General features: G+C 72.4%; 2 protein-coding genes across 2 annotated transcripts; both read right to left on the bottom strand.

Annotated features, from left to right (window-relative positions):
- Nucleotides 1–736: 736 nt before the first annotated feature.
- Nucleotides 737–4,681, bottom strand: PEA15 (proliferation and apoptosis adaptor protein 15). Its single transcript, XM_068415302.1, has 4 exons — nt 4,249–4,681; nt 1,558–1,731; nt 1,055–1,210; nt 737–895 (listed from the first exon to the last, which is right to left on the bottom strand). The coding sequence occupies exons 2-4, from the start codon at nt 1,727–1,729 to the stop codon at nt 831–833; spliced, it is 393 nt and encodes a 130-aa protein (XP_068271403.1). The 5' UTR covers nt 1,730–1,731; nt 4,249–4,681; the 3' UTR covers nt 737–830.
- A 650-nt stretch (nt 4,682–5,331) lies between these two features.
- CASQ1 (calsequestrin 1) lies at nt 5,332–9,113 on the bottom strand. Its single transcript, XM_068415298.1, has 11 exons — nt 8,873–9,113; nt 8,326–8,410; nt 7,993–8,093; nt 7,681–7,792; nt 7,289–7,362; nt 7,078–7,208; nt 6,275–6,320; nt 6,107–6,161; nt 5,919–6,019; nt 5,757–5,831; nt 5,332–5,559 (listed from the first exon to the last, which is right to left on the bottom strand). Exons 1-11 carry the CDS (start codon nt 9,110–9,112, stop codon nt 5,395–5,397), a joined length of 1,185 nt encoding a protein of 394 aa, XP_068271399.1. The 5' UTR covers nt 9,113; the 3' UTR covers nt 5,332–5,394.
- Between the last annotated feature and the right edge of the window lie 176 nt (nt 9,114–9,289).

Raw genomic sequence — 9,289 nt, 5'->3', positions numbered from 1 at the left:
CAGTCCAGTGCCCCCTCCCTCCCAGTATGGCACTGGGGGAGGCTGGAAGGACCCCCACCCCAAAATCTGTCTGGCTGGTTTTGGGGGGCCCAGTTCTGCCCCCCCCCCCCCAAGTGGGGTTTGGGGGGTCCTTCCAATGGAGATTTCCCCAATGCTTGGGGGGGGGGGTCTGGGGTCCCCCCCTTGAACATCACCACCCTACACAGGGGCGCCCACTGCCCCATGTCACCTCCTTGTCCCCTCACCCACCGCAGCCCCCCGGGGTGGGGGGACACTGCAGATGTGCCCCCGCCCTCCCCGCAGGGCTGAGGCCTGACAAACTCACATCATCCTCCATCCTGCCTGGGGGGGTCAGCAAAGACCCCCCCCCCACCCAGTCCTGCTGCTCGCCTCCCTCCCGACCTGCCCTGGCCTTCGTCCCCGCGACGCTCACGTGGGTCCCTGTCCCCAGCACTGTCCCCCCCCGGCACCGGGGTGGGGAGTGGTCCCGATGCCTGTCACCCCCCCAGACACAGCTTGGACCGGGGGGGGGGGCAGTCCCTGTTGTCCCCTCTCCCACTGAGGGCTTGGGGGGGTCCCCTGGGAATAGCAAAGCCCACCCCCCCCCCAACACACGCACACCCACACGTGCACCCCCACGCACACGCACACGCACACGCAGAGCCGTCCGGCCCCCGGCCCCGGCGCGGGGGGGGGGCGTTAAGACTTTGTTAGTGACCACATCAGCCCCCCCCCCCGCCTGCCCACGCCCCGGGGCCGGACGGGTGGCAGGGGGACACGGGGGGGAGCACAGCCTTCCTCCTCCTCCTCCTCCTCCTCGCCCCCCCCCTTCAGGCTTTCTTGGGCGGGGGGGCCAGTTTGATGATCTCCTCTTCCGAGGGCTGTCGGATGATGTCTGCCGAGACACGGGGGGGTCAGGGGGGGCCTCTCCCTGTGTCCCCCCCCCAGCCAGAGGGACCCCAGCCCTGCGTTGGGGACCCTGTCCCTGCCCTGGGGGTCCCTGTCCCTGCCCTGGGGACGGGGGGTCCCTGTCCCAGCAGGGGGGGGGGCTCACCCTTGTACTTCTTGGCGCTGGGGATGCGCGTGAGCTTGGTGTCCACCTCGTCCTCCTCGGAGATCTTGAGGACGTGGGTGCGGTACTGCACCACCATGGTGAGCAGGTCGGGGCGGCGCGAGATCTCGAAGATGTGCTCGATGTACGACAGGTTGTCTGCGGGGACGGGGACGCGTGGGCCACCCGCGCCAGGCCACCCGCGCCAGGCCACCCGCGCGGGGAAGGGTGCTCGAGGACAGGGAGCGAGGCAGAGGACAGGGGATGGGGACAGGGAGAGACCAGGACAGGGGACAGGGGATGGGGACAGGCATCAGGGGAGGGGACAGGGACCAGGGGACAGGGATGGGACCAGGGACCAGGCCAGGGATCGGGGGACCAGGACGGGGACCAGGAAAGGAGACAGGGGACTGGGATGGGGACTGGAGCAGGGGACGGCCAGGGCTGGGGACCAGGGGAGGGACAGGGACAGGGGTGGGGACGGCCAGGGCCCCCCGGGGTCCCACCTCTGCCCAGCTTGTCGTGCTTCTCCAGGAAGGCGAACCACTGGTGGCTGGTGGCGATGGCCTCGCCCTCCCCGCTCGGGATGTCCTCCTTGCAGGCCGACTTCAGCTGCTCCAGGTCCTCGGCCGTGATGTTCTGGGCCAGCTCCTCCAGGAGGCTGCGGAACTCGGCCATGGCTGGCGCCACCCGCGTCACGAGCGGCCCGGCCTCAGCCGCCGCCACCCCCCCCAGCCGCTGCCCCCCCCCACGGGCTCCGCTGGCCCGTGACTCATGTGACGCTCACGGGATGTGACAGGGACGGGGACGGCGGGACCTGCTGGGCGCTGGCGGCGGCTGCTGCGCTGCGGGTGCCCCCCCAGCCTCGCACGGCCCCCCCCCTTTGCACGTCCACCCCGGCTGTGTGGTGACCCCCCCCCGTGGCACAGCCCCCCCCCTCACACACCCACCACATCCCCCCCCCCCGCAGTGGCTCAGGGCACCCTGGGGTGGGGGGTGCTCTGGGAGGAGGGTGGGGGCCGGACCACAGGCACCCCCAGCGCCAGCGCCAGCCCCGGGGTGTGTGTGTGTGTGTGTGTGTTTTTTGGGGGGGTCACACCGTGTCCCCATCTCCTGTCGCGCCGCAGTTGCCATGGCGACCGCTGCCGCCCACCCCCTGCGGTTGCCGTGGCGATGCCGGTGCCCCCCCCCCTCCCCCTTCCCCCGCGGGGCTTCTCCCGTGTCCCGCACCAGCGGCGGGGGGGGGTGTCAGCCCACGCGGGCCACACAGACACGGGGGGGGGCACAGACACACGGACACGCCGCTGCCCACCGCGCTGCTCGCCCCCGGCACGCGCCCCCCCGCACCCCCCCCACACCCACACACTCGTGCCTGCACCTGTAAACACCCTCCACGCTCACCCCCCCCCCCGCTCACACCCGCCCACACCCGCGCTCCCACGTGAGCACACGCGTGCACCCACACACTCACCCCCCCGCTCTCACACACTCCCCCGTGTCCCCCCCCCGCACACGCGTGTCCCGGCCGTGTCCGGCCCCTTTAAGGCCGCCCATGACTCAGCCCTTGGCCCGGCCGCCGGGTCCTTCCGGGCGGGGGGTGCGGGGGGGTGCGGGGGGGGGTGCGGGGGGGTGGGGGCGGGGACCCCCCTCCGCCCCCCGCCGTGGCCGCCTGCCCGTTCCCAGGCCCGGCGGGTCCCCCCGCGCCCCCCCGCCGCGGCCCCAGGGAGGGGGGGGGGATGCCCAGGACCCCCCCAAGGGACCCCCCCTTCCCGCTTCCCATGCAAAGCGCCTCATGAATATGCACGAGGGGCGTGGCCCCACGGGGGCCCATTCACAAGGGGCTGGGGGGGCTGATCCCGCCGCGGGGGGGGGGCAGGACCGGGGGGGGCAGGACCGGGGGGGGCTGGTTCCTTCCCGCCTTTGTCTCTCCCGCTCCGCCAGGTGCGGGGGGGTGCGGGGGGGGCTCCTCCAGTCCCTGTCGCCCCCCCCGTGGTTTTGGGGTGGTGGCGATAGCGGGACGGGAGGAGGGACCCCCCCGGCCCCCCCCCCGCAGCCCGGGACAAGCGGCCTTTGTGCCGCGGGGCGCAGCGCGGCGCTGGCCCGGCCGGGGCCGCCCCCCGACCCCCCCGGGAAACCGAGACCCGGCCCGGCCCCACGGACACGGACCGGTCCCGTCCCGGGGGGGGTCCCGCCCCGCCCGCGGCGGGAGCAGCATCCCCCGGGCCGCACATCCCACATCTGGGGCACATCTGGACGCGTGTCCCCCCCCCCAGACCCGCCCCGCGCCTCAGTTTCCCCACGCGGGGCCGTGCGGAAGCTCCGTGGGCCGGAGCACGGGGGGGGGCGATGACTCGTGGCCCCCCCCAGCCCTCCCCGTCCCAGGGCCGCGGGGCGGAAGAGGCGGCTCCGCCGCTGCCACGGCCCAGTTTGGCCCCAGTTTGGCCCCAGTTGGGCCCGGTTGGGCCCAGCCCGGCCCCGGGGGCGCGTGACCTCCTCACGCGCCCCTTTCCACTCGTGTTCCTCAGGACTCCGGCCACGCGGACCCCCCCCCCCATCGGCACCCACCCGCGGGGGGGGGAAACACCCTGCCCCGGGGGAACGGGTGGCATCCCAGTGCTCCGCTGGTACTGGGCGGCACTGGGAGGACTGGGTGGCACCGTGGGGGGGGGACCCCGTGCCCCACGGGGAGCGGGTGGCATCCACGGGGGATGGGGGACACGCCGAGCCTCGGGTGGGGATGGGGGGGGACACCTGGTGGCACCGCGGGGAGCGGGTGGGGATGGGGGACCCCGCGTGGGGACCGGCGTGTCCCCCCCCCCCCCCCAGCCCCGCGGGTCACGGGTTCGCGCCCCCCCCCCCCCCTCCCACGGGAGCGAAAGGGGAAGTGGAAGGGGGCGGGGGTGGTCCTGGCACCCCCGGTAGCACCGGCGCCGTTAACCCCTTCCTGGCCGTGGCTGGGGTGGGGCATCATGGGTGGGGGCACTACCGGGGGGGCGGTAGGCATTACCGGGGGGGGTGTCTACTTCCACAGCCCCCCGCCCGGCTCAGGGGACCGGGATCGGGACCGCGATCGGGACCGGGACCGGATGGAGGCGGCTGCCTCCATCCGGTCCCGGTCCCGATCGCGGTCCCGATCCCGGTCCCGCCGGTCGGTCGGAGCCCCCGGTGTCCCCCCCCCGCCGCATCCCCGCACTTACCGGCCGGCGGTGGCGGTGCCGGGGGCGGTGGCGGTGCCGGTGCGGCCGTTCGGTGTCTCGGTGCTGCCGCTCTGAAGCAGCGGGATGGGGCGGGGCCGAGGGGGCGGCGCTTACCGGGGCGGGGCCGAGGGGGCGGGGCCGGAGGGGGGGCGGGGGCTGACGCGGACACACGTGGAGGCACCCACGCACCGACCCGTGCGGTGGGATCCCCTGATCACCCCCCCCCCAGGGACCCCCGGGTGTCACCCCACGTCGGGGGGATGCTAACAAGTGTCCCCGTGGGCATCAGCGACCCCCCCCAGCCCAGGAAAGTCCCCCCCGGGGTGTCACGGGGGATCTCACGGGGGGATCTCGCACGGGGATCTTGTAGGGGGATCTCGCAGGGGGGATCTTGCGGGGGGATCTTGTGGGGGGGGATCTCGCAGGGGGGATCTCGCGGGGGGATCTTGCAGGGGGATCTTGCAGGGGGATCTTGCAGGGGGGATCTTGCGGGAGGATCCTGCAGGGGGGATCTCGCAGGGGGATCTCGCAGGGGGATCTCGCAGGGGGGATCTCGCAGGGGGATCTCGCAGGGGGGATCTTGCAGAGGGGATCTTGTGGGGGGATCTTGCAGGGGGAATGTCGCGGGGGGGATCTTGCAGGGGGATCTTGCAGGGGGGATCTTGCAGGGGATCTTGCAGGGGGATCTCGCAGGGGGATCTTGCAGGGGGGATCTTGTGGGGGGATCTTGCAGGGGGGATCTCGCAGGGGGATCTCGTAGGGGGATCTTGCGGGGGGGATCTTGCAGGGGGATCTCACAGGGGGATCTCACAGGGGGATCTCGCGGGGGGGATCTTGTAGGGGGATCTTGCAGGGGGATCTTGCAGGGGGATCTTGCGGGCGGGATCTCACAGGGGGATCTTGCAGGGGGGATCTTGCAGGGGGATCTCACAGGGGGGATCTCACAGGGGGATCTTGCAGGGGGGATCTCGCAGGGGGATCTCATGGGGGGGATCTCGCAGGGGGATCTTGCACGGGGATCTCGCAGGGGGGATCTCGCCTGTGCCTGCAGCATCTCCAGTCCCCCCCTGGTGACACAGCCCGGTTCTTTGGGGACTTTAATGGCTCGCACGGGGAAGGGGCCGGAGCGGAGGCCCAGCACGAGGCCTAGTCTTCGTCGTCATCGTCATCGTCGTCATCGTCGTCGTCATCGTCGTCATCGTCGTCCTCGGTGTTGATCTCTCCCGCCAGCACGTCCTCGATCCACCCCTCCAGCTCCGCCGGGCCGGGCAGATCGTCCTCGTCCGCCATCTCCAGCCACACGCTGTCGGCCTGGGGACACCAGGGGGGGGGACGTGGGACGGGGCAGGGGGGCACCCGCCGTGGGACCCCGGGGGACAGGACAGGCTGGGACCCCGGCTCCTGGGGGCTGCCTTTGAGGGCCACTCGTGTGATGAGCCCTCCGGGACTCAACCCCAGGGGGACGGGGTGGGGGGGCCATGCCGGGGGTCCGGGGGGGGGACACTCACGTCGGTGACGTTGACCACCCCGATCTGGGGCCGGGACAGGTCGATGTGGAAGGTTTTCTCCCAGTAGGGGATGAGCTGGGGGGGGTCACACGGGTCAGCCCCCCTGAGCCCACCCCACAGTGCTGGGGGGGTTGTGGGGGGGTGTCCCGGGGGGGCCGGTACCAGGGGGAACTCCTCGGGGTCAATCCAGAGGATGCTGAGGTCGGGGTTGTCCGTGTTGTCCCGGGCCACGTCCTTCAGGATCTCCAGGAACTCGAACCCATCTGGAGGGGGGGGGGACGGGGGTGAGGGGCGCCGGGACCCCCCCGGACCCCCTGACCCCCCCCGGCTCCCCCGGCCCCCTCCCTCACCCGGATCATCCGCCTCCGCGAAGGCCACGATGTGGATCCCGTCCATGTCATCCTCCTGGGGGGACACGAGCCGGTGTCACCGGGGGGGGGGGGGGGGCACCCCGAGGTGGGAGGGGTCCCCGGGGTGGGGGGAGTGAAGGTGCTGGGGGCAGGACCCCCCGCACTCACCCAGGTCTCGTACATGCTCTCGGGTTTGAGTTTCCGCAGAGTGGCCCTGGGAGGGGGGGGACAGTGAGTGGCACCCCCAAACCCGGGGGCACCAGGCCGGGGCTGAGCCCCCAGCTCTGCTGGCACCTCGGGGGGGCCATGGAGGGCCCCCCATGTCCCACGGGATTGAGGCCGCGGCGGGGGGGCGGGTTGATCCGGGGGGGATTAATGCTTCGGGAACATCCCGGCAGCGCCCGGGCCTCAGCCCCACGCTGCCCCCCCCGGGACCCCCTGGGGCAGCGGGGGGCCGGGGGCACCGAGGGCCTCGCTGCGCAGGGGGGGCCCCGCGCCCCCCGCCCCGGGATCCCCCATCCCCGAGGCTGCGGCTGCCCCGGCTGTCACCTCCCCGGTGACGGGCTCCCGTGGCAACCGCCTCCCCGTGGCAACCTGTCCCCATAGCAACCACATCCCATGGCAACTGTCTCCCATGGCAACCGCCTCCCCATGGCAACCACCTCCCATGGCAACCACCTCCCATGGCAACCTGTCCCCATGGCAACTGTCTCCCGTGGCAACTGCCTCCTCTTGGCAACTGCCTCCATGGCAACTACCAGCCCTAGCAACCACCTCCCCATGGCAACCGTCTCCCATGGCAGCGTTCTCCCATGGCAACCACCTCCATGGCAACCACCTCCATGGCAACTACCTGCCCTAGCAACCGCCTCCATGGCAACCTGTCCCCATGGCAAAGGTCTCCTATGGCAACCACCTCCATGGCAACCACCTCCCTTAGCAACCACCCCCCGGGGGGGGCTGGGCCCCACCGCTTGTGCTCCTCCACGAAGGCCACGATCTCCTCCTTGCTGTTGGGCCGCCCGGGGACGGTCACCGGCTCCTCCATGAAGGGCTCGTAGAAGTCGATCTCGTTCAGCTTCAGCGTGAGCTTCTTGGCCGCCTGGGGCCGGGGGGGGGTTCCTGAGCCACCCGTGGGTACTGGCGGGGGGGACCCTGCCCCACAGCAACCCCCACCCCTACCTTGCTGTCGAAGGTGGCGAAGAAGGGGATGTAGGGGTGGAACTCCTCCGCCGCCGCCTCGAAGGCCTTGAAGTCTGGGGGAGCAGGGACGGGTCCTGGCACCGGCACCGGGTACCGGCACCCCCGGCCTGGGGCCGTCCCGGTGGCTCTGGCTCCAGAAGGACCCCCCAGCCCTGCAGCCCTGAACATGCCCAGGGCTGTGCGGGTCAGTCCCTGGTGCCCTCGAGGAGGGATGGAGGGATGGAGGGACGGAGGATGATGGACAAGCACATGGATGGAGGGGAGGATGGATTTGGGGCTGTGTCTGGGGTGCTGGGGAGGGACAGAGGGGACAGGGGGACACAGGGGGGACACAGGGGGGACACAGGGGGACCCGCCCCAGCCCCACGCACGCTCCGAGTCCTCGTTCTTGAAGTAGCCGATGAGTTTGGGGTCGTCCTCGATGTTCTCGAAGGCCCGGAGCTCGTGGTCGCCCTCGATGAACTCCACCGGGTCCTCCAGAACCTGGGGGGTGGGGGGCAGCAGTGGGGTCCCCAGGGACCCCCCCCGGGTCAGGGACAGCTCGGGATGGGGGGGGGGTCAGGACGCCCAGGTCCTCCCCCAGCCACGCAAAGGGAGGGTTGGGGGCCCGGGCCCCCACCGCTTGGCTAGGGGGGCAGCAGTTGAGGGGGGGGCGTCCCCGGGCGTGGGGAGGGGGCTCTCACGTCCAGCAGGAACTCCACCAGCGTGTCGGCCGCCAGCTCCCCGTCGTACTCGATCACCTCGTCCCCCTTGAACACGTAGATGCTGTCCTCCTCCGTCAGGCCTGGGGGGGCAGGGGGGCTCGGGGGGGGCCCTGGGCCAGACGTGGGGGTCCCAGGGGGTCCCTGTGCCTGGCTGGGAGGGGCTGGGTGTTCCTGTGCCTGGTTTGGGGGTCTGGGGGGGGTCCCTGTGCCTGGTTGGGGGAGGGCTGCAGGGTGGACCTGTGCCAGGCAGGGGGATGTGGGGAGGTCGCAGTGCCTGAGGGTCCCAGCGGGGCGGGGGGGGGTCACCCTTACCCAGCTTCTTGGCGACGGCCGCGTCCTTCTCGGAGTCGACGAGGCCGAAGCCCACCCCCTTGTCCTCCAGCACCTGGGCTGCCAGCTGGGGGGGGGGGACACCGCGCTGGGGGGCACCTGCCACCAGCCCTGTCTCCCCCCCGCCACCAGCCAAGGGTCCCCCAGGGTCCCCAGCCCAGCTGTGCCCCCCCCTCCATCCCAGTGGCGCTGGCAGCACACCCTGATCCCCACCAGTATCCCCAGTGCCACACAGGTGCCGGTACCCCAGTGCCAGTGCCCATCCCACCAGTGTCCCCTGGTCCCCACCAGTGTCCCCAGTGCCATATGGGTGCTGGTGCCCATCCCATCAGGGTCCCCCGATCCCTACCAGTGTTCCCAGTGCCATATGGTTGCAGCTGCTTGTCACACTGGTGTCCCCTGGTCCCCACCAGTACCCCCAGTGCCACACAGGTGCCGGCACCCCAGTGCCGGTGCCAGTCCCACCAGCACCCCCGGTCCCCACACCCCCCCCAGCGCCGGGGGGTCCCGCCGGGGTCCCCGCGCCCACCTCCAGCACCAGCTCCTCCATCTCGCCGTGCCGCTGGGCCGCCCGGTCGCGGTGCCGGGGCGGGTGGTGGAGCAGCGCCAGCACCGGGAACCGCCGCAGCGTCGCCCGGTAGTTCTTGGCGGTGACGGGCAGCACCCGGTCCTGCCCGTCGTGCGTGGGGAAGTCCAGGCCCTCCCCGGCAGCCCCGGGACCCCCGGCCCCCAGCGCCAGCAGCGCCAGCGCCCACCCCCACAGCCCCATCGCCCGCCGGACGGACACACGGACGGGGACGGACGGACGGACACGGACCTGCGAAGGGGGACGGACAGACGGGGACGGACACACAGCCAGGGAACGGACCGACAGCCCCGGGGACAGACAGACAGACAGACAGCCCCCGGGGGGGGACACAGGCAGACACAGCCTCGGGGACAGATG

This window comes from Nyctibius grandis, chromosome 17 (assembly GCF_013368605.1).
Source record: "Nyctibius grandis isolate bNycGra1 chromosome 17, bNycGra1.pri, whole genome shotgun sequence".
Taxonomy (NCBI): domain Eukaryota; kingdom Metazoa; phylum Chordata; class Aves; order Nyctibiiformes; family Nyctibiidae; genus Nyctibius; species Nyctibius grandis.
Note: the sequence above shows the minus strand (reverse complement) of the source record. Positions and strands in the feature narration are given on the sequence as shown.

Coding starts and splice junctions, on each gene's coding strand:
- PEA15 (XM_068415302.1), bottom strand. CDS start 1,729: ATGGCCGAGTTCCGCAGCCTCCTGGAGGAGCTGGCCCAGAACATCACG. Junction 1,211..1,557: donor GCACGACAAGCTGGGCAGAG/GTGGGACCCCGG, acceptor CCGTCCCCGCAG/ACAACCTGTCGTACATCGAG. Junction 896..1,054: donor CAGCGCCAAGAAGTACAAGG/GTGAGCCCCCCC, acceptor GTGTCTCGGCAG/ACATCATCCGACAGCCCTCG.
- CASQ1 (XM_068415298.1), bottom strand. CDS start 9,112: ATGGGGCTGTGGGGGTGGGCGCTGGCGCTGCTGGCGCTGGGGGCCGGG. Junction 7,363..7,680: donor CAAGAACGAGGACTCGGAGC/GTGCGTGGGGCT, acceptor CTGCTCCCCCAG/ACTTCAAGGCCTTCGAGGCG. Junction 5,832..5,918: donor ACCCCGAGGAGTTCCCCCTG/GTACCGGCCCCC, acceptor GACCCCCCCCAG/CTCATCCCCTACTGGGAGAA.